The sequence below is a fragment of the Lethenteron reissneri genome, chromosome 44 (assembly GCF_015708825.2).
Source record: "Lethenteron reissneri isolate LAM-NWPU_2019-01 chromosome 44, ASM1570882v1, whole genome shotgun sequence".
Lineage (NCBI taxonomy): Eukaryota > Metazoa > Chordata > Hyperoartia > Petromyzontiformes > Petromyzontidae > Lethenteron > Lethenteron reissneri.
The window spans coordinates 10057916-10082828 of NC_083822.1; the positions used below are offsets into that span (position 1 = coordinate 10057916).

At 55.3% G+C, this 24913-nt stretch overlaps 1 protein-coding gene across 3 annotated transcripts; it reads right to left on the bottom strand.

The window, feature by feature from the left end:
* Window positions 1-4841: 4841 nt before the first annotated feature.
* On the bottom strand, window positions 4842-24097 carry LOC133353611 (monocarboxylate transporter 7-like). 3 transcript variants are annotated; one of them, XM_061569991.1, is made up of 6 exons: window positions 23872-24097; window positions 13375-13706; window positions 11721-11864; window positions 11224-11352; window positions 9464-10342; window positions 4842-9016 (listed from the first exon to the last, which is right to left on the bottom strand). In XM_061569991.1, exons 2-6 carry the CDS (start codon window positions 13607-13609, stop codon window positions 8742-8744), a joined length of 1662 nt encoding a protein of 553 aa, XP_061425975.1. In that variant the 5' UTR covers window positions 13610-13706; window positions 23872-24097; the 3' UTR covers window positions 4842-8741. The 3 variants fall into 3 exon arrangements, with proteins under 3 accessions (XP_061425975.1, XP_061425973.1, XP_061425974.1); XM_061569989.1 differs by having other exon boundaries at window positions 13375-13709; XM_061569990.1 differs by having other exon boundaries at window positions 23773-24097.
* Window positions 24098-24913: the final 816 nt, after the last annotated feature.

Here is a 24913-nt window from a genome sequence, read left to right on the forward strand (position 1 = left end):
TGGATAAATCATCCTGCTTCGGTCTTAAATAGTCGGGGGATGAATGTGATGTCGTCACTTGTGATACAAACAGGTGCGAAGGTCAGAGAGGGGGGGGGGGTTAATGTTTGCATATACATTACAATGGATTTTTGTCAACAAAGTACGTAATGTCCCGTGAACCGCTCTGTAGTCTGCGCTTCTTGTGGAAAAGAAGCTTCCTAGCTAATCAGATTCCTCCAGCAGTCTAAATAAAGATTCTGAACATACTGTGGTGCCACTCATACTGTACTCTAACTACAGTACTGTATGAGTGGCACCACAGTACTGTAACTACAGTCCAGTATTCTGTGATGCTGTTACCTTTGGCAGTGGTGCACAAGCACAGTCTAATTTTTTTTACAGGAAGGAACAACAGTTCCACACTGCCCACCAGGGATTATTTGTCTGTCGTGCATAGCACTTCCCAAACATGTAGTACGCTCCCGGATTGGTTGAAGTGCGTCACGTGACCGCGAGCTTTCTGTCGTGCACGAATGCGCTGTTCAACCAAGTTCCGATCTGCCCACTCCGAAGGAACGTGTTTTTTTTATCAAGCAAAAAGAGTTGGTATTCATGGCACTAATGTTGCGAGACTTCCCTGTGGTCGCTTGCTGAAAAATAATCCTAATAGCTCAGTGGGCTTTACCTGGTAAGATAAAAAAAAATCGTGATATTTGTAAAAAAAATTGTTAGTGATTTGCTTAACTTGACAAAACTTTTGCCCTCGTGTCGTGTGCATTGTGTGTTGTGCTAACGTGCTGACCCAGCCCCTACTGGACATTGGTGGAAAAGAACTTTACAGCTCATCGGATTCCTCCAGTATATGAATAAAGATTCTGATGCTGACCTCGTCTCTCACTCTGAGCCAACTCTCCCTCAACCCCTTGCCCCTCAAATCACTCACTCTCTCTCTCTCACCGTCTCATCTTCTACCTCACCGCTCCATCTCTCGATCCCCCATTCCTCTACGGCCGCATTTCTTTGCTACTTTTCAGAGGTGGGTGGGTGGGGCACTTTTGCCTATAAGTCATCAGTGTGGGGGCCGCCACACATCTGACACCATTGGGGCTTGACAGAAGAACCGTGATGATGGGGGTGTTGTCACTCGGTGTGTATTGTCGAGGGCCGCACTCAAGGCCACCAGGACCCGTCAGAGGCATGAAGGCCGAGGAATGAGGAACACTGCTCGAGTCTTCTTGGTTCTTTCGGTAAAGTCACGTAGAATGGAAATAATAAAATAATAAACATTCAGACTCTATCTACTCGACAGACCTGCTCTCCACCTGAGGACGGCTGCTTGCGTTGTGGTCGAAACGTGAGAATTGTTTTATTATGTTTTATTTCTATTATTTTATTATTTCCATTCTACGTGACTTTACCGAAAGAACCAAGAAGATGAATCCCTGCAGTCGCGAAAGCTTTAAATCGAAACTGCTCGAGTCGATCCCAACAGATGGAATCTGTTGTGCTCCACATTTTGGGTGTATCGCCCTCTCCTGGCGAGCCAGAGTATAAGCTCCATAATACAGGTTTATTTGGGTTAGATCGCATAAATATATAAATGTGTCGTTAAACCCGCCACCACGCGACACAGAACAACTAGTAAGGGTTGTCACGTAAACAGAACGTGGCCAATTCGTCACTAGTACAGCACACCGGTGTGTTGGGGAGTCAAGCCACAACATTTACAATCTTAGTACGACGTTTCGCCAGTAATAACAACGAGCTTCATCAGGCGACAGCCGGATTTGTGTGAGAAGTCCACCTGTTTCACAACATCTGTGCGGCGATTCACCAAGCCCTTTGCCTATGCTGCGCTGGATTTACACCCGGGTCCACATCCGAGTTGCACGCAACGATGAATTGCACGCAACGGTGAATCGCTTCCATGCGTACACCTCTCCGAAGCCGGTTGCCAGCAATTGCGCAACCGATTTCTCACAGCAGAGGTCGCTTACCTGTGGACCGGGGCTTAAAATAATGTAGTGCGTCTTCTCTTACCGCATTCTCCCGATTATAAGACGCTGCGGGAAAATAAAATAAAAGCATGCGCCCAGTGCCAGTCGAGTTAAGACGCATTCTAATCACGCGTGCACATACGCACACCGAATTACATGACGCACCATCAAACTTTTGATTTATAAAATACAGGGCGTGATGTAAAGTGGGTCTTATTATAATCCAGAGCATACGGTATATCAAATCGCTCGGCAGACGCAGATGGTTATTTAACTCTTCAATGTAAGCGGGCCCACGCATTTTAAAAGGCGAATATCATTGTCCCTCTTCTGCATGTCATGTCTGGGCCACGCGTGTTTTGCTCCTCGGTGCAGTTACGGTACACGCGTCATTTGTGCGCATGTTTAAGCTTGTTCCACATTCATCATCAAACGGCACATGTACCCATCCGTTCCATATACTGTATATGCATGTGTATCTATACATATATTGAGATGCGTATTATTTTCCGCATATGTATAAATATGTTAAGTTGAACAGAGCTTGCATCTTGAATCCCTGCCTCAATTGATGCAGCAAATTTGGCTGTGACGGTGCCACCTGATGACGGAGACTTGTGTTGCCTCCAAAACGTCGTGATTTTTATTATTTTATTTTTTATTAATTTTTATTTCATTTTTTACCTACGTGACTTTACCGAAAGAACTAAGAGTATTAAGTTGAACATTTTACGTAGACTTCAGACTTATGCGATTTCAGATTACTCGGTGTGCGACACACATGGGGCCGACTGGCTGGTAGTCATGCAAACCCACCACCCCGTTATGTGCAATAATAAAGGGGCATTGCCCGAAACTTCGATAATGTTTTCTTTCAAGGCCACACGGTGTTATTGACGAATGTATTGGGTGTCTCGTGTGTGACAGCTGTTACACACTCACTCACTCGCCCTGTCTGACAGATTGAACAAGCAGTTATACTCCCCTCCCCCGCCACGATATCTCTCTCCACATACAATTTTGTTTTTATTCTTATCAGCTGTGATATACCAAAACAAATATCCTCCGTATAGGGTCTTACAGACTGTTGGGACAAGTGCTGTTTGCGAGCTCCTGTGAAGATCGCATACACCCTCACTGTGATACAAAAACCGTGATCCACCGTATATCCTTAACAGACTGTTGGGGAAAGTGCTGTTTGCGAGCTCCTATGAAGGCAGGCACGGTACACGAGGGGGTAGGAGGCCAGCACCACGCCCGGCCGCCTTTGTCTCCCTAGTGGCGAGCCTGAATCGACCCAGGGCAGGCCCCGAACTGGTTCAGATAATAATCGTTGGCCGTGAGCGGGATTCGAAGTCGGGTGGTAGGGTTTGTAGCGCATCGCGCTTCCCACGACACGACCGCTCCCCACTTACACTCTGCTCCACTCCCACACACGCCCATATCCTGTGCTTTCAGAGCATGTTCCGTTGGGCACATTTTTCCAGTTCACTCGGGATAAAGGCCCACGTGTTGGGACTTAGGGGAGTGACGCATACATCGAAAGTTTAGAGGATGTGGCGATGGATGCATCATCCCTTGGCCACATATAAGTAGGTCAGAGCAACTTGCATAAGCGTCTCCCACGAGCCGGGCAAGCCATTCTGTTAGTTTAGCGAGCCTCGTTTGGTTCAAGGGTATTAGCAACACTCAGGGACCCCATGACACCACAGCTTTAGTACTCACACATTTACCCCCTGCGTATAACTAAGGAACATTGTTCCCTACCAACGGCTAAACAGATTTACCTTTCACACTAATATTGCCTGCCAATCACAACCAATCGACTCTTAATTATACTGGTAGGAACCTCCTGGTTACACCAGCCCACAGGGGATTATTGTGTCCGTCCGTCGTGAAGGGAGGAGCTGGGTGGGGAGGGGTGGGGAGGGGCTGGGTGGGGGGTGGGAGGGGTGGGGCTGGGTGGGGAGGGGCTGATCACCCCGTGGTGCCCTTATAAAACTCAACGTTTAACCTACTCACGCCGGCTTGTGCCCGCCCTCACAGTCGGGCATATTTGCGGAATACACCACGCCGCCGTTGACCCTGGCCATTGACCGAGCAACCCAACGTTCCTACCAGCTCCCTCCGCAGGAATGTTTCACCTGCATGGCCGTTGGGCTGTTGGGATGATGCGATGGAGGGGTCTGACCCCCCCCCCCCCCGACCAGCGTCCAGTCATCGCGACCGCGACGCTCCATCATTCCGCGTGGACCAATTTACTCCCCATTCATAATACAATCAACGCGTTCCACGCTGCACGCGCCCGATGATTGTTATACGCGCCCAGGTGACGCGCTCAGCAATTAACGCCGTGAGTCACGTGCAACACGTGTGCACGCGCACGCACACGCACGCGTCTCAATCTTAACTTTAATTGGCTCCAGTAACGCAGAACGCGTCGGGAGTATTTAACTATCATCGGGCGCGCGCAGCGTGAAGCGCGTTGGTTTGAATGGGGAGGTAAATTGGTAAACGGGGAAATGCTGAGCAGTGGTGATGGTGGTGGTGGGCCGCGATGACTGGGAGTTTGATCATTGGTTTTTTTACCCTTCTATCTGGCAACAAAACTGACACCTTTTTTACGAAGAGTCATGATTGCACAGACCACAATACCTGCAGTCATAATGCAAACAAAAACCATAACTCTGATAATGCATGCACTGGCCTTGAAGTTGATTGGTCCACACCCGAGACAGCTTTCCTTAGAGCCTAGTCTCACATGGTGTTGGACCAGATGACGCCAAAAGGCGCACTGGGAGTTTGAGAAAGCCTGCGACTAAAGAGAAACCGCGCGGGAAGCAAACGAGACAACTCGGCAAAACAATTATGAAGACTCCTCATCGATGAGAATTTTATTGCATAATTTAAAAGTAGACCGTGCATTTCAACATGGGCGCACGCGTGGCACTGCACGATGAATTTTGCCCAATTATTATTGCCGCCACTGACGATGCCAATAATAATGACGATCAAATGCCACTATCGACTGCCATCGAGAATAAATACGGCACGGCAAATTTACAATCGATGAACATCTCCGCACATGCAAGATGATGATGTTTAGTTTTAAACAGACATACATACACGTGGAGCCACTGGCTCCTATAGACACCCCCCCCCCACTCAACTCCAGCCCCACAAACGTTGTATCCCCAATTAGTCAAAAGGTGGTGGCTCTTCACGCCAACTCGCGAGAACAGCTCACGAGACGAAGGTCACGAGGTCATCGCCGCCCCTCTCCGCTTCCCACTCTTTAAAGAGCAGTCCGCCCCCTCCTTCTCCTGGCGCGTTCTCGAGACGTAAGCAGTGGCCGCGATAGTGCAACCACAAAACATTAAATCAGACAGTGCACATACAGCGTTCACACCCCCCCCCCCCCCACTGCACAACCGAGCCGCGCCAGGGCTGTGCCGTGCCAGCCCCAGCGCCGCTTACAAAGGAGGTGCCAAGGTTTTTTTTTTCCACTGTAGAAGCCGAGCCGTGCTATGCCGCTGACGTCACACGCAGTGAACGAGTCACCGTACGACTTCCCCTCTCGGTCCCCGGGGGCCACATTACGGCGTCGTATCTTTTGAGGCCAATGGGAGCAACACAGTTCGTTTTCGGCTCAACTTCAATAAACATCTAGTGGGGGGCGGGGGGGGGGGGGGCACAGACCAGTACCGTGAGGGGCCCGCCGCCCTGGGACGACTCGGATGTGCCAGTGGGAAAGAGCGGTGTGGGGGGGGGGGGAATATCGGAGCTCGGGAGCCTCCCAGAATTGAAATCGCTTCAGCCACGTCCGATCTCACTCGGGAGACAGGACTGGGGCCTTCATTTGGTGTAATGTTCCCCTGAAAGGGGAGGGGGGGGTTCAGGGGGCAGATGGGGATGTTAGGATTGACCGCCCTCCACCGCCTCCCCTTACTGCACGATTCGATCAAGCCGCAGTTTCGATTCAACCGCTTGAGATTCTCTCCCCCCCCCCCCCCCCCCCGCCTTGTAGTACAAGCGGAAATTCCGGCGTAGTGAATTTTGCGACTCGATTTCGTTGCGAATTGCCGGAATACGTAGCGGTAAAAAAACAAAATCGTTAATTTTTTTTTATAAATCTTAAAAACAGGTTCTAACACACAGGAATTGATGGCGTCAAGAGCACACGAATCGATTTCAAATCAGCGAATCGATTACCGTTGCTTGCCAGAAATCTGGTGGCTACAAAAAAAATAAATTCTGTTCAAAAAGAGAGCATTCCTGAAACGCGTGATGCGATTATGGGAGTTGCCACCGATCCTGGGTGTCCTAGAATCTGCCTTGTTGTGGCCGTCCTGGAAAATCTGTTAGGTCAGGGGGGGGTCAGACGCGAGTTTGAATGCAGGGATTTAAACAAAAATATCTAATTGACGCTCTTCGTTACACCTTCCGAATGCGCGTTAAACGAAAACAGCAAAACGCACAGTCACTCGCCCATTACATTAAGAGACAAATGGGCACAAATAATTCCCCTTCCGGAGAGGCTCCTGCAGTGAGGAGGTAGATGACGTCCAGTGCTCCAGGGCTCAACTTCTCCCTCTCTCGGTATTGTCCGGGTCGCGGGTGTAGGTGGGCACGTGACGAGTAGTCAGAGAGGAAGTATGCAGGATGCAGTGTGCCTTGTGCGGAAAATATTTGCCGACCCAGACACAAAATCGGCTGCAGTGGAAGCCCTGGGCCCCCGAGCCGGATCATCCGGATCTCGGCGTTGTGCGCGTTGAGCTGTGGTACAGGCGCAGCGTGGCCGAAGGCCGAGTGGGTCACAACTGGTCGGTTGAATGAGGTCAGGCAGCGCTGTGTAAACGTAACGGAGACAGCGGCGGCAGAGGCGCGTGACAGCTACAGGCAAAACCATTCCAGCACGCGGCCGCAGCAGCAGCAGCAGCGGCGCGGTGGGGAAACGCCGCGGAGAGATTGCACAAAGACGTTAAGTCCGACACTCGCTGCGATAATTAGTTGCTCCATGCTACATTATTAAGAGACGCTCGCAGCTCCGAGCCCAAAAAAACTCAACAAAATACAACACAAGTACCTTAAACGGAGGCGAACTCCGCCTGTTCAAGACATGCGATGTCCAGGACTTTCAGAGAGGAGCGCTATAACGGACGGACACTGCATGCGAGAGAGAGCGAACGAGCTAGCAAACCCGCGCGGCCGTGACGATGTAAATGATGACACGTCGTTTCCGACCGCGTGTGGTAACAACAGTGCACTCAACTGAAACGTTGTATAAAGTTGCTCCGAACAAACCAAAAAAAATGGGCGAATCCCATCGCCCCGGTAATTAGAAGTGCGATGAAAATGCTAATTTATGTTTCGGGGATATGTGGTGGAGGGGGGGGGGGGATTTAATGCCACGACGTTTGCTCTATGCAAATTTACTTCACACCCCCCCGCCCCTCACCCTCCCCACAACAGCAGCAGGTGCCAATAGCTGCCAAGTATCGGCGACATCACCAGTGCTCGTGGCAGGCTAGGTGTACACGCACGTCGTCATATCTCGCAGAACCAAACAGAAAGAAAAAAAACGACACACTCAAGGCGGCGCTCGCACTCTCGCCACCTTCAAAAAGAAACGAGACAAACGCTTTGTTTGGAGAGAGAGAGAACAAAAAAAACTCCATCGGCCACACGGCTCCATCTCCACGGTAACGGGGGTTTGATCGGTTTAAGCGAACTCCGCGGGGGCGATGCCGCCGGAGCCTGCACGCCAATGCCACGGCGCTCACAGTCTTAGTGCAGATTTCAAGTGATACCAAACGATACATTCCACCGTGCGACCAAGTACGGGCGACCCCACGACCTCCCATACCCGCGACCCCCGCATACGGGCAACGCCCACGTACGGACGAACCCGGATACCCGCGACCCCGTGTACTGTGGGATCGCAGGGACCCATTGAGATCAGGGGCCCACCTACAGAGCAGATGAGCATAACGACGATGGGAAGACCCATATCATCAGACTGTCTGGGGTAGTATCAGGGAAGCCATGGGATCAAGAGACACAATGGGATAAGATGACCCTCCATCGCGATGAGGATCTAAAATGAGCCGAAGGACCCATCGGATCTGATTACTCATGAAACTACTGCGATATATCAAAGGAACCGTGAAATCAGGAGCAGTCGCTCCCAACGAACAGCTGGGATCAGATGACCATAAACAATCACGTGACCCAAACTATTAAATGGATTTAAATGATTGGGGAGCCCACGGGAAAGTAAGAGCGGTTGTGGGACCAGGGGGGCCACTTGACTTCGGATCCACGAGTTTCTGGGAAACTCACTCCGGCCGCCGGCGCCGACGTCTGGCACAGCAGCGACCTCCGCTAGAATGCGGGTTACGAAGGCCGCCCCCAGCCACAGGAGGGCGCAGGGGCCTGGCCGACGCCCAGACACGCTTGCGGATGCCGGCGCCTCGAGGCCGGACCACGCGATGATGTCCAGAGCAGCGCGCCGCGACGGCCCAAGTGACGCGGGGGATTCTCGGTTTTCAAGCGAGTGCGAATTCCGAGTGGTTTGGTAGCGGCGCGAGGCAGGCACCGCCGTCGGGACGGACTACGATGACCACGACGACGTCGATAACGAGGCAGACCGGCACTCGTGATTTATCGGAGTCCGTCAGGCATGCGGCGACGTGAGAACAAGAGCGAATTTCAAATTATCGGAACAAAAACCAGGGACGGAGAGACGGCGACCACCGCGTCTCACACGGCGCCGGAACGAGCGCCGCTCTCCGGCAAGTCCATCTCCCAGAACGCGTCGTCATCGTCGTCTTCGGAGGCCTTGCGGGAGAGCGGGATGTCGACGACCGGGGACGTGCCAGGCTCCTCCTCGCCAGGGCCGGCCCGCGCCTGGCCCCTTCTCCTCCTCCAGCGGCAGGGCCGCACCAGCGCCAGGAAAGCGGCACCCAGCGCCACGCCGCCCGCCGAGGTGTAGAAGGCCATCGCGTAGTTGCGCTGCGTGGCCTCCACCAGCCAGCCTGGGGGAGCGGGGGCACAGGGTCAGGAGGTCAGTGCCCCGGATTTTGTTCCCGGTTGAACATTTTCTGGCCTTGTGCTCAACTCCTTATACGGGCAGTGGGTGGGGCTACCAGAATAGAGGGCGGAGCTACCTGGGATATTGGGCGGGCCCACTCACGTGCGAGTGAGAGGGGTGAGGGCTCGACTGTGGCGACGGAATCACAGTGGTCACTACGACTGCCTCTACACAATCCGAACGTCCACTCTTCCTGTCCCGCGTCTATAGACGATGCAAATCGACATCGTGTCGAGGAGGTGCAAGCGGATGAGGCTGGCGAGGAAGGCGACGGGTGGCTATGGATGGATGGACATGGCGCGCGCGGACAGGTCGCCCCGTACGCCCGCACAAGCGTCGCGAGAGAGGGCGGGAGGGGGGGGGGGAGCAAGCGAGGTTTGGCGGTACTCACCGGCGATGGGCGGGCCCGTGAGCCCGGCGAAGCTCTGCGTGAAGAAGTAAATCCCCACGCCGGAGGACATGCGGGCGACCCCGACGACGTCGTCCTCGGCCAGGAGCGGGATGTGCGTGCTCGCCACCATGCCGAACGCCAGGCCGAACAGCGCGCTGCACGCCGCCAGCCCCCAGAAGTCGCTCACCAGTGGGAAGCCCAGCAGCACCAGCGCCAGGCCGCACACGCAGCACAGCTCCAGGTGCAGCGCCGGCAGGGGGCGGCGGCCGAACAGCGCGCCGGCCGTTACGCGGCCCCCGACCTCCGCCACGGCCATGGTGGAGAGCAGGTAGGCGGCCTGCTGCTCGGCCAGGCCCAGGCTGACGCACAGCGGCACGAGGAACATCTGCGGCGCGAAGAAGCCGAGCGTCGCGAAGAGCCCGAAGAGCGCGTAGCACACGAACTGCGGCTCGCGCAGCAGCGCAAAGTCCAGCAGCTTCGCTCGCTCGCCCGTGCCGCCCGGAGGCTTCGCCAGTTCCGAACCGCTCCGGCTCTGCCGCGACTCGGGCCGGCCATCGTCACTTTCCCCCCGCGCCGTCGGCGGGACGGCGCCACCGACATTGATGCCGGAGTCGCCCGAGTCGCCCGAGTCGACCGACCTGACGGTCTGCTCGTTCTCGAGTTTGTAGCGAGCCTCCAGCGACGACTTCTCGCCATCGTCGGCCGAGAGGTCGGTTCCGTCGACGCCGCCGCCATCGGCCGCCTCCCGCCGCCGCTCCGGCTGGGAGCGCTCGGGGAGCGGGCGCAGCAGGGCGCCGCACACGGTGATGTTGAGCTGCATGGCGCCGATGACGAGGATGGCGTTGCGCCAGCCCATGCTCTCCTTGAGCAGGTGGAAGCCTAGGGGACAAGGCGAGATGGTGCCAGCGCGCGTGAGCGAGAGCCGAGAGCGGCGACGACGCTGCCGCGGTCGGGGAAGCGGGCGACCTACGGCGGTGGGAGTGCGCCATCGGCGGGGCGTGCGGGTTGCGGACAGATCAGTGCCACGTGAGAGGTAGCGCTGGGGCCTTGACAGCCATGATCGACGGTGCGAATTCGCACAGCTCACAAAATCTTTTATTTTAAATCGGAATCTGTTATTTAGACCGGATGAATCCGATGAGCTGCGAAGCTCTTTATCACACGTGTCCATTATGGGCGGGTCAGTAAGTTACAACAGCAAACAATACAAAAACACGATAGGAGTGCTTTAACCTTGCACCGGACGCCATGTTCCGGGTGTGATGAATCTACGGCCCTCATCATCCAGCAGTGCATTGACAAAAGGTGGCTGTATGTGTACACGCGTACCTCTAGCCAGACACGGGTCGGGGGGGGGGGGGGGGGGGGGGCACTAGCGGTGTTGGTGGCGGACCGGGCCCCATCGCCGCCGTTAGAAGGCAAAGATCAAAGACAAAGATCCCCTGTATAGCCTGAACAAGACTGTGGGCATTCTAGATTTGAAGTTTTCGTGACTGCAAGGCTCAATACTCTTTGGTTCTTTCGGTAAAGTCATGTATGTGAAAATAAAAAAATAGAAATAACTAAATTAAATCACGACGTTTCGGAAGCTTCCATCATCAGGTGGGACAACCAAAGCAAGAAACAAAATTACTGTAAAGACTGTAGGCGCAAGTGCTTTTAGCGAAGCACCTACGAAGGCCGGGACGGGCACACCAGGTATTCATTCGAGGCCGGGTCCACCTAGGGGAGGCCCGAGACCGGTTCGAACAACCACACACCTGGCGCGAAGGCGAACATGGCGAAGCACTCGCCCGTGGAGGCGACGGCCATGACGAGGGCGCGCCGGCGCTCAAAGTAGAGCGACAGGGCGGTGACGGTCGGCACGAAGCTGAGGCAGAAGCCCAGCCCTGGGCGGAGCAACGCACGGTTAGGCTAAAAGGGGCAGCCGGCACACGCGGGAGACAGGCGTGCGCCCCGCCGCGGGGGGGAGGGGGGGCAACACATAGACACTCGATTAATGGGGGGGCAAGGGAGAGCGGCGAGGGTCACGGCAACGGCGTTGGTCGTGCAAGTTGGTAACGGCGTGTTCTGGGTCGTCACGATCGAATGTTCGCGAGTTGATTTTCAAGAATCAATGTTTTTGTTTTTGCAATTCTTGCCGTGAATTATAGCGGCCTCTCTGCTCCGCTTTCCTTCCGCACGTAAATACTCACTCATTAGGGGTGTGGGGGGGGGGGATGTGTGAGGGCGGTGTAGGGGGGCACGTCGTCCTCACCGCTCACGAGGCCGATGGAGATGTACATGTCCGTGATGGAGCGGGCAAACGAGGCGCCCACGAAGCCCGCGCACGACAGCAGCCCGCCCAGCATCACCACGGGGCGGCTGCCGAAGCGGTTGCTCAGCACCGTCGACACGGGGCCTGGCGGCACACACAGACAAAGATGAACTTTTGGGGCAAGTGCTGTTAGCGAGCGCCTATGAAGGCCCGGCACGGCACACGAGGGGGGTGGGTTGGCCAGCACCACGCCTGGCCACCTTTGTCTCCCTAGTAGCGACGTCTACACATTGTGCCAGGTGATCATTTGAGGCCGAGTGGACCTAAGAGAGGCCCAGAACCGATTCAGATCATCGTCACTTGTGTTGGAATTGAACTCGGGCCGCCGACTTCGTAATGCAGCACGCGAACCGCTACACTACCGCTCTCCAAACACGCATACGCGCACGCACACACGCGCACGTACATACAAGCACATCGCGTGGTCAACGCGGTGCCGCTAGCATGCCATCACCCCCCCCCCCCCCCCCCCCGCCATAGGAATGTGGAATTTCCACCACTGGTTCAGGGCTGTAATTAGGAACAGAGCACTGCCTCAATGCTCATTTGATGAGCAAATCACGTTTGACAACTCAAAACAATTCAATGTACAGCGCTCGTGGTCAATCTCCTGTTGCCAGTTGAAGGCCTCCCCCCCCCCCCCACGCCAGACATGGGGGCTGTTTAACTGGTCAGTTCTGGATGCTGCTTTATATTGAACTTCTTTCGCACGTAGCCAATCGTGCTCGTCAGAGGTGCCGGCGAAGGACAGCAAACTTAACACAAAAAAGCATTTCTAAAGATGATGATGATGATGTTGATACTGCTGCTGCGTATTACGCCGATGCTGATTCAGCTGATGCTGCCGAAAGACGACACGGCCGTTTCTGCTGCAGATGATGATGATATCGCCACTGATGATGATGATGATCGTGATGATGATCGTGATGATGATGATCGCGATGATGATGATGATGATCGCGATGATGATGATCGCGATGATGATGATGATCGCGATGATGATGATGATGATCGCGATGATGATGATGATGATCGCGATGATGATGATGATGATCGCGATGATGATGATGATGATAGCGATGATGATCGCGATGATGATGATCGCGATGATGATGATGATAGCGATGATGATCGCGATGATGATGATGATCGCGATGATGATGATAGCGATGATGATGATGATGATGATGATCGCGATGATGATGATGATGATGATGATCGCGATGATGATGATGATGATCAAGATGATGATGATGATGATCGCGATGATGATGATGATGATCGCGATGATGATCGCGATGATGATGATGATCGCGATGATGATCGCGATGATGATGATGATCGCGATGACGATGATGATGATGATGATCGCGATGATGATGATGATGATCGCGATGATGATGATGATGATCGCGATGATGATCGCGATGATGATGATGATCGCGATGATGATCGTGATGATGATGATCGCGATGATGATGATCGCGATGATGATGATGATGATCGTGATGATGATGATGGCGATGATGATGATTGATAACGCTGCCGCTGCCGCTGATGGAACCCATCCGAGAGGCTCAACCCCGGCCCTCACCGGTGAAGGTCATGGTGAAGACGCAGATGGACATGACCCAGGAAACGGCGCTCGGCGTCGCGTTGAACTCGGCGAGCAGGTCGTTGAAGAAGACGGCGAACGCCTTGATGGTGCCGTACGACAGCGCCTCCACCACGAAGAAGGCGGCCGCCACCGCCCAGCCCCAACCGCCGTCGGGGGGGCGGGCCGCACCCACCGCCCGGCCACAACCGCCGCCGGTCGCCCTCATGCCCATCGCTTCCTCCTCTGCCTCCTCCTCCTCCGCCTTGTTCTCCTCTTCCTCCTGCTCCTCCCTGGGTCCTCCCCTCCTCGTCACCCCGCAGCTGCCCACACTGCTGAGCAAACGACAAGAGGCGCAGGTTCCCTGTATAGCCTCGAGCAGGATGTCGGGGGACAATTGCTGTTGAGCGAGCAGCAGCGCCTACGGAGACCGGCACGGGCACGCGGTGGGGATGGGTGGCCAGCACCATGCCCGGCCGCCGTCTGTCTCCCCAGCGGCGATGTTTTACACTACCGGTCTGCCACCCATGCACCATCCCCCTATAGCAGCACTGCGATAGTGCCACCCACGCACCACTGTCCACCCCTCCCCGCACGTGCTCCGCACATCGATACAATTGTCTCCGTTCACCTTGGGACAGAACCTCCTGTACTAAACATCCCCTCCCCCCCACCCCCGACTCATAAATGGATCCCTTCCCTCCCTACTTACTTCCCACCCCCCAACCCCATTCCCTCCATCCGCCCCCCTCCGAACAATGTTCGTCCATTCACCCCCACTGCGCACATCTCCCATTCATCAAACCCCTCCCCCCTCTCCCGGCACGGCGTGCCCGTCACAACGCGCCACCATGCGCAGCCCCGCCGCCAATCCGCTGCCGGATGACGGCCTCCGCCACGTCGCGAGGACGACGACGCTGACGACGCTACCGCCGCTGCGTTGGCACCGACGCACGCGCACCGCCCGCAGAAAATGCAATCGTCGCTAACACTGCGGGGGGGGAGGGAGGGTTAGCCTCGAAAGGAATATAAAAATGAAATCGGCGACGTTTCGAGCAATGGCCCTTCTTCAGGAGCACGTAAATAGAGAGGCCGAGATGGTAGAGTGGATAATCAGGCACTGGAGTCTGCACCTGTTTACCAGCTTTTGAGCTGGCATGCGAATAGTTACATTTGCAGTAGCTGCTGAGGTAGCAGACAAACCCCATTCAATAATCACAAGGTATTGCTACTAAGTAAACCAATGTGATATTAAAAGTGAAATCATTGAATGCCGCTGGCACATTCCATTGTGGGGAGATTTGTAAAAGTCACTTCGCAATGCATTCCTGGGCCCCCATTGTGGTGGTGGTGGTGGTGGCTGCGGGACTGTGCAGCACATGCATATATAAAACCCAAATAATATCCCTGGGATCAATTTAGAACAATTGGGGAATTAATTTGGCGTTATTCTTTTTATTATTGTCGCAGTAAATTAAGCACAGTTATAGGAATATAGCAATACGGGGTGGTGTACAATAACACCGATTATTATAATTGTTATAGATAGAACCTTGCCTCCAAAACGGCCGAACGGCCTTTCGGAAAATACTGAGCGAGCGGGTAATCAAAGCCCCATTTCATTGTACCGCACTGGCCGCGGGTGCGATCAGAACGATGAGGAGTGGGAGCTCTTGGCCCGCCTTGCAACTCCTAACAGCGAGGCCGGGTCTAACCACGGACTGCCCTCCACGTCTGCCGTGACCTCGCGATCCGCGCCCCGGCCAGGAATAGCGGCGTGAGACGGGAGAAACACGAGCGTGCCAACGGCAGTGTGTCGCTACTCTGGCCGCTGTTGCTGCCGCCGCGGGATTCGGCGGTCGCGCTGCGTGGCGTGGCTCTCTCCCGACATGCTTCGCGGTTGTGCTGCTTATGTCGTTCGATACGAAGTACGACGTTTCGCTCCACGGTGCCACCCGCAGGCCGCTGGCTAGCCCCGGCACCGAGTTCATCTCCTGTTGTGGAACGCGACTAATCGCGCGGGAGTGAAACCAGACTCAACCCGGAGTGAAACCGGAGAGAAAGAGCCACCCCCTCTCTAGGGAGGCGGTGAGGACAGCTTTCACAGGGCTTGGCAGCTCAGCTCCCCTCCCACTAGGGTCATCGTTCTATCGCACTCCTCCCATCGAGGAGGGGGTGGGGGGGGGGTCTGGACAACGTTATCGTCTGCCGCTGAACGCGCGTGGATAGCCGTACGTGCGGCCAATCTAACAGCTTCGTGCGATCGTTCGTGCCGCCCTCATAGCGCCCTTGCACTACCGCTCTACCACCCATGCCCCATCCCTATAGCAACACCATCGGGATGGTGCGACGTTACGTTGTTCCGCCCGCGCCAAAAAGTCTGATGTCGGTGGACGTGCCAACACCGTCACGCGCTGCCCTTTCGGCACCAGAAGGAGAGGAGGAGTTCCTCATTCTGGTTTGTGCCTCACCCTATAGAAACTTTGTGTAAAAAAAATTATTGTTCGCCGATAATTATTTGGCAGGTGCACAGGCACAAACAACGAAAGTCAACTCGACACGTTGGTAAAAAAAAAAAAACTGTGTGCGCGCTTCAAAATAAAAAATATATGTATTAGGCAACAAGTGAGGCAAATGCCCTTCTCATATCGCACAAATAGAAAGGCCAGAGAGATGGACTGGATAATAAGAGTTGTAGACTGAACTTGACACCATGGGGAGGGAGGGGTGGGGGAAAGGTCAGATGGGAATCACATTTCAAACATTTTCTGATGACCACTTTTTGAATCGGAATGCCAATTGGTTAGGAACGAATTGAGGTGCTAAACTCTTTGAGTTTCCTGAAGGAGCTCCCAGCGCGCGGAGCGAAACGTCGGACACCACGCGGCGGCCCCAAGATGTTGGACGGCCACGCGGCACGGCCACGGGAGGAACCGTCGCGGCGGTGAAAATAAACGATCGATTGCCGGGTGTTCAGAACCCGGTCGCCGGTCACTGCCCGGTGTCAAATGTTTGCCCTGCGGTTGAGTGAACCAACGGCGAAGGGCTCGCCAAGAAACTACGAGCGCGGTGAACTCTGTCCTACAGCTTTGAACGATCGCACCAGTTCAGCGACCAACCCCAACAGTTAAACTAGCACCAATACGAACGCCAGCCATAGCCCTAACCACAAATCTGAACTCCAAACCTTGAATCCATAATTCTAATGCCTACCCCTACCCCCAACCCCAAGCTTTAACCCCAATACGAACATGAACGCCAACTATGAGCACAGCCCCAAACTCTAAAGCCAAATATTAACCTCAAACCCTAATACTAATCCTAACTCGAGGCTTAATTTCAGCCAGGTTGTATCCGGATCGGCTGTGGCCTCTCCTTGCCACGTGCCACCTACCCCCAGCACACACAGCGACCCGGGGAGAACATCCAGCGAGAAAGTTACCCCCTGGACAGGGCACGGGCGCGGACATCACGCGATGGACACGGTGGTGTCGTGCGCACCACGGGGGAGGGGTGGAAGGGTACGGGGGCGGGAAGCTGACTTGGCACGTGGTAAGCACAGGAATAGTGTCCGGCAAATCCAAAGGGCACTTTGTGTCGAAAAATAACCTCGAATAAATAAATAACGAGTTGGAGCTGTCTGTAAGAAAAGGTTGTTTTTCAAATTCCACCGACGGACGTCTTGCCCACGCCCAGAATTCCCGATTGCTCTCCAGCGGTGACGTGGAGCTAGCAATTGCAGACGACGCAACTTTTGTCTTTTATCTCGTCTTTACGAACGTAAAAAGCAGACTTGGGTTTTACGGCCTCCGTTGATTATCCGTCGCGCCATGAGTTTGGGCTACGTGGCCCACCCTCCCCCCACACAGAATCTGTAGGGCTCAGCGACTCCGGCTGGGACATTGGACGGCGGACGTGCGGTGATTGCCGGCACAATTGTTTACTTATATCCATGGAAACTCCGCTCTGTGCTGCAGCCCTTCATAAATAAACAAAATGTATTTTTACTCCGTCATCCTACCTATTGGCAGTCCATGATGGGCATTACTCTCATCGCCAAGAATGAAGCATTGTAAGCAAGCAAACTCAGTAACAGTTTCAACCTTGCGTGTCTCAAGAGCAAAGCGTTCGGCTTGTTCAACAAATGCTGCCGGATTTACACTATGAGACCTCCTTTACCAGTAGCAAAAAATAATAGTAGGTTTTTACCAATGGAGACTAGGCTCTAAGGAAAGCTGTCTCGGGTGTGGACCAATCAACTTCAAGGACAGTGCATATCATTATCATCATCAGAGTTGTTTATTTTTGTTTGCATTTTGACTACTTGTGTTGTGGTTATTGCAAACATGATGCCTTGTATAAAGGTGTCAGTTTTGTACCAGTTTAAAGGGTAAAAACCTACTATTAGATGCTGCCGGGTTACCACATCTTCTGGGCAAGAGCATTCCGTATAAACTATAGGACACCTCTAGACAGACATAGCAATCCTCATCATCATCATCGGCAGTGATCATTCCACTGCTGGATGAAGGCCTCCCCAACCTCTCACGATCTTACGACGTCACGATCTACCTGCAGTACCCGCGCATGATGTCATCGGCCCGTGTCTTGTTACTTAATCCCCGCGGTGTTTCTCTTTCAAACCTCTCACAAAGTGAAATCCGAATAGCGACACCGTCCAACCAGGCCCCCCCCTCCCCCGCCAACCCCCCCCCCCCCACCGTGCTAATGGCTTGTAATGCGTGGCATGCCCGGCCCTAATGGGGTAATAAATGACCAGTTTTTTCCTGATGCGGTTGCCCCATCTCTGTGCCTGCCAGCGCTGGACCCACACGACGCCGCAACGCACGCCGAGTCAGCGGGCGCCGCAAAAGGTCAAGGTCAAAAGGTCACCCCGTCAACACCGCTGCCCTCCCCCACTGTCAGACTTCGCAGTAGCTGCGCGGTCGATGCCCCCGACCTCCAACATGTGGGATTCGACCCCTTACCGATTATGGGGTCGACGCGCCTTTCAAGGGGGGCCCACTCTTACGCTGACAAATTAAGTGATGAGAGCGTGCGGTAATCGTGCGATCCCGATTGGCCAAGGCGATCATCACGAAGGACCCTGTGCTTCACAGACCGGTATAGTCTGTGGTTAGTTTCACAGCAGGCAGGGAGACCATGTTGCCGTGCCAGTTTGAAGCGTCCATTTGAGCAATTTTTCAAATTTGAGAAAATTCGGACCGCGACGCTGGCACGAGCGGCCCGTTCTCTCAGAAAAGGTCACGGCCGCTGTCGGGGTCACCGTGCGTCCCCGCGTGACCTGGGCAGCCAGAGGGCATCTTGTGTTACCAATCTGCTGGTTACCGGTATTGTGCCGGGCTTTATTACGGCGCACCGCAGTTTTGAGGACAGACCTGGTCCCCGACTGAGAAAGACATCTGGGTTCGGTCTCCACTGGGAAAAGGTGGCCACCACCGTAAAGCTGACGACTCTGATTTACGATGAACACACCTGCAGCATTAACCAGGGCGGCCGGCCGCTGGGTTTCCTAACCCGCAAACGAAAAAAACGCACGACCGCCGTGTCCCCTGCAGAATCATCACCACCACCCTGGGTGTGGATCTCACACCATTGCCTTACAGTCGGCACTTGCTAATGCACGAAACGCTCGGCCTCATCGCCACCATTCACCGTCACCGCCGCCGCCTCCGCCACCATCTGGTTTCGGGTTGTTCCCTTTGGTTACCGACCTCGGCGTGTCACTCCACCGCCTGCCGACATCAACGACACGGGGACGTCACCGGCTCTTGCGTCATCTGCCCCTGCAGCTGAGCCCAGAGTCACGTCACGCGGAGGCGTCGCACCGCGGTGGGTGGGGGGGGTATTGGAGAACAACGGTGACTGCGGGTAACGAGGGAACACCCCCCCACCCCCACAAAGCCCCCCCGCCCACCGACTATCCGGACCCCGGTGATGTCACTCAGAAGAGGCACCGGCGAATTTGTCGCATCAACCGCGGCGCCGATGGTGCGCGCTAGGAGTTCCCGGCATCGCGAACGGCGATGAATGGGATTCACGAGTCAGCACCCCCCATCCCACATCCCCCCCCCCACACCCCCCCCCCCATTCCACACCCCCCCCATCCCACACCCCCCCCCATCCCACACTCTACCCCCCCCATCCCACACTACCCCCCCCATCCCACACTACCCCCCCATCCCACACTACCCCCCCCATCCCACACTACCCCCCCCATCCCACACTATACCCCCCCCCCATCCCACACTCTACCCCCCCCATCCCACACTCTACCCCCCCCATCCCACACTACCCCCCCCATCCCACACTATACCCCCCCCATCCCACACTACACCCCCCCATCCCACACTACCCCCCCATCCCACACTACCCCCCCATCCCACACTATACCCCCCCCATCCCAAACTACACCCCCCCATCCCCCCCACACTATACGCCCCCCATCCCACACTCTAACCCCCCCCCCCCACTCTACCCCCCCCCCCCACACCTCCTAACCCCCCCCCCCCCACACTCTACCCCCCCCCCCACACTCTAACCACCCCCCATCCCACACTACCCCCCCCTCCCACACTATACCCCCCCCATCCCCACACTATACCCCCCCATCCCCACTACACCCCCCATCCCACACATACACCCCCCCCATCCCTCACTACACCCACCCCCATCCCACACTATACCCCCCCCATCCCACACTATAACCCCCCCATCCCACACTATACCCCCCCATCCCACACTATACCCCCCATCCCACACTACCCCCCCCCCATCCCACACTACCCCCCCCCATCCCACACTATACCCCCCCATCCCACACTATACCCCCCATCCCACACTACACCCCCCCCCCATCCCACACTACCCCCCCCCATCCCACACTATACCCCCCATCCCACACTACCCCCCCCCCATCCCACACTACCCCCCCATCCCTCACCCCCCCCCGCCACCATCAACGCCCTACATAAAGCGCCACTCAAAAACCAACATTCACAATCGCCAACTCACCACCACCACCACCAGCTGTCGCTAACCGCTGCGCGATGCAGTCTTGCCTAGACTGTACTGGACTGTTTTAGCTGGTCAGATGTGGTCGTGTGCTATGAAGAAGGGCCATTGCTCGAAACGTCGCTGATTATATATGAATTATTTGGGCCCTCTTCAGGCCACTGTCTTGTTGACGAGCCAGTCGAGAGCTTTTATTTGTTGTTGTTCGTGCTCGCGCTCCGCAACCAGCAGCAGTAGCAGCGTCACCAAATCATCTCCGTTACATTTTTATCTCCAATCACTTCCTCCTCGCCGAGTGATCATCTCAAATCCACCCCCCCCTATCGCCCCTCGCAGTGTTCTGGCACCTCGAGATGCATCGAAGCGAAATAACTAATCAACAACGATGGTGATGGTGGCGATGGCGATTCTATTATCTCCCCCGCCCGCCCCACCAATACGACCACCCCCAACCACAACATCACTCACCGTTGCCTCCCACGAGAGAGTGTGCCCCCTATAATCATTAGATGCAGCCCCTCCCCACAGCCCCCCTCTAATCTCTATACCCCCCCCCCCCCAATTAATTTAAACGCCCCTCCCCTTTCATGATTAAAACACCATCCTATAATTAATCATTACACCCCCTCCATCCCCGTCAAATAATTATTCTTAACCCCCCCCCACCCCACGGGGGGTGGGGTCACGACCCCCCCACAATCTGCCCGCCCACTCCCCCCACAATCTTACACCTGCCCTCTACAAGTGCCACTACTATTGCTGGGGGGCGGGGGGGCCGGGGGGGTCTGGGGGGGGGGCCCTTTGGGGGGCGGGGGCCCGGGGGTGTCGGTCGGCAGCCCGCGTCTCTTCCCGGACCGCTTCGGTGTCACGCAACAACATAATGTCGTCACGTGATGTTCCCACGTTGCATTGCAGGCTCTAGTGAAAATCGGGCTTCGTGTACCGAATTCGGAATTTGTTACAAAAACCAACATCCACAATGGCTCTTACTTGTTATTTTGGTGAGATATTGCGTCACCCAATCCAGGAGGGGGGGGCACGACCGCCACGATCCCAACTTAGTCGTCAATAGCACGACAACAGTGACGTAGCACGCACACACACACACGACTCACATGGTGAGAGAACAAAGATACAGCACCACCACCACCCCCGTATCGCCTGAACACGACTGTTGGGGCAATTCTGTTAGCGAGTGGGACCTCTCAAGGCCGGCACCGGCACACGAGAGGGTGGGTGGCCAGTACCACGCCCGGCCGCCTTTGTCTCCCCAGTGGCGATGTTTACATACCGCACCAGGTACTCATTTGAGGCCGAGTCGACCCCAGGGGAGGCCCAGAACTGGTTCAGATAATTCAGAATCAGAATGTGTATTTAGAATGGAGGAATCCGATGTCCAGTCGAGGCGAGTAAGAACTTTACAACAAACAGTACAACAACACGAAAGGAGTGTCAATACCAGGTAAACAAAGCACCAAAACACAAATAAAACGAAACCATCCCCATCCTACCAGACGAAGCCCACCGAGGTATTAACTTATTTGTTCAAAAGCGACCTGGCCACAAATGATAGCTCAAAAATGTGGCTTATCATTTGTCACTGGTGTTGCCCGTGAAGGGGAATTGAAAAACACAACAGCCGCCATTCTCAACAAAGCGCTTGTGCCAGGTTAGGTTCACTCCGAGGCCAAGTGAAGTGTCAAACGCCACCTGGTATTAGATTCACGAGCCAGACCCAGGTACTCCATGGATCGGCTGAGATGACTGCCCAATGCATCACCTGTGCCCCCCCCCCCCCCCCACCGCGCCAACTTGCTGCGTTTTATCCACCCGGCGCTCCGCTCGTTGTTGTGAGCGCCGCTCCTCTGCCCTCAGTCGTTGTTGCTGGAGGGCGACTGCCTCCAATTGCCCAGCAGCAGCAGCGGCAAGCGGCAGCGTCCTCCACGCGTTCCTTGCCAATCCGTAGCACAAATCTCCAACCCCGCACGGCGCAGGAACATCGCGGTATCTCACACACGTGTGCGGTGTGTGATGTGGACCACCTGTCAAGATCCACCCGCTCCCAACATCCCACCCCTCCCACCCCCAAAAATCTATATTTGGCATCGCCTTTTAACTCGTTCGAGCGCGCGGACTAAAATGTAACAAATGACACGTGGCTTGACGCAGCGGAACCCCCCCCCCTCGCCGGCCTCTCTCACGCGGGATATTTGTCGAGATGGCCAAATGTACAACCCACGCCCGGCCGCCTTTGTCTCCCCGGTGCCGATGTTTAATGCGCACCGCACCCGGTGCTCGTGTTCTGAACGCCGTGTCCGCATTAACGTTTTCAGATCACAATCGCCGACGTTGAACCGCGCGGGCAGGAATCGAACTCGTGCGGCCGTGTTCCGCAGTGCGCTAACCACACACACTGCGTCACTCCAGTATAGACTGTTATATAGACTGTTGTATAGACTGTTGGGAGGAAACGCCGTGTACCCACTACCGTACACACACACACAAGATAAAGATCCCCCGTACAGCCTTAACAGACTCTTGGGGGCAAGTGCTGTTAGCGGAGTAGCACCTACGATGGCCGGCACGGCACACGGAGGTGGATGGGTGGCCAGCGCCACGCCCGACCGCCTTTGTCTCCCCAGTGGCCATGTTCACACACCGCACCAGGTTCCTCATTTGAGTCCGAGTCGACCTAGAGGACGCCCAGGACCGGTTCAGACTTGGCCGTGAGCGAGAATCGAACTCGGGTCGGCGGGTTCTGAGCACAGCGCGCTAACCGCTACCCTCCCCGCACACAAAGCCAACATACATATGAGAGTAACCCAAACCTATCCAGAGACGTCAACATCGCCTTCATCCAGCAGTGGCGTGATCATGCTGACGAGTACACATCACGTCAACACGAGGCGGCTATTCCTGTGGCCGTACGTGATACAAGCCGCTATTATATATAGTGTGGAGCGGTGGCGCAGCGGTTAGCGCACTTCGCTACGATTATCGTGGCCGTCTACAGTAACAAAGCTTTCAATTCCCAGCCACGGCTAACATCAGTGGCGAGTGACAGCACACCACAAATCTTCACGAACCGGCACCGACCAACGTGGCGAAGTATGGTCGAACAAACCCCTAAGAACGAGTCGACGGGCGGATCTTGCCTTCATCCAGCAGTGGATTAACAACAGATGGCTGGGTGGTGCCGAGCCCGTGCGTGATGAAGTATGGGTCACATAACCGCCTCGATCTACAGCGACCGTGGCAAAGACCCCCCCCCCCACATCCACCCCCCCCACATCCACCCCCCACCACCAGCACTCATCCAGCAGTGGACTGACAAAATGGACTGTGGTGGTAGTAGCGACGTACGCTCGCAACGATGCCGGCAGCTCTGCCCGACGCACGCAGCCAAGCCGGGCCGGCGTGCGGAGGAGTCCGTAGCCCCCCGGTGTGGATGGGAGGTCTCACCTGGTGGCCGGTAGCTCGGGTTAAGTGACCGGTGGGGCCCGGACCAGACACCACCACCACCACCACCCCCACCCCACACCACGACCGACCGACTGCCCGGCCGGCTCCCGGTCTCTGTCCACCGCGCGCCACGCCGTGACCGAGACGAAGCAGCGTTCGGTCTCGGTGCGCGGCCGGCTTTTAAATAAACCGGCGCTGGTTAGCGCGGCACCGACGTTTCGGGGTGGGTGGGTGGGTGGGTAGTGGGGGGGGGGCGGTAGTATGGGAGGTAGTGGGGGGTAGTGGGGGGGGGAGGTGAAGTTTATCGATTGCGTGGCGTGGAACGAGAGGAAGCGAGAGGGGCAACCGGCTTGCCGGGGCGAGCGGCTGAATGAGTAAAGCGGGAGAGGAAGGTGGAGGGAGGGGAGGAGCAGGGAGGGAGATGCAGGCGTGGGTTGTGCAATGCGTGGTGTGTGCGTGTGTACGTGTGTGGTGGTGTGGGGGGGCGGGTGAAGGGGATTGCCTGGGCTCCCGACGCCGGTTTTCTCCGGTTCTGTCCGCCCGGTGCGGCTCTCCGCGGCTCCGTTCGCGCACGCGCGCGGGGGGTGCCGCAGGCGGCGGCGGCGGAGATGACCGCGGCCGCCTCCGCCCCCTAGCGGCTGTTCGGTGGCCACTGCGGGCTCAGGCCAAACTGCTCGCAGCCCTGCCTCCACACCACCCTACATACTGTTTGGTTCTTTCTGTAAAGTCACGTAGGTGAAAATAAAAATAAAATAAAAATAAAATAAAAATAAAATAAAAATAAAATAAAAATAAAATAAAAATAAAATGAAATTAAATTAAAATAAAATAAAATAAAAATAAAATGAAATAAAATAAAAATAAAAATAATCTAAATCACGACGTTTCGGAGGCAACACAAGCCTCCGTCATCAGGTGGAACAATCCCAGCAAAAAATGTCTACTGTAGTGGGCAGAGAGAGATGCATTTGACAAGCGATTTTCTATTATTTTTTGCTGAGGTTGTTCCACCTGATGATGGAGGCTTGTGTTGCCTCCGAAA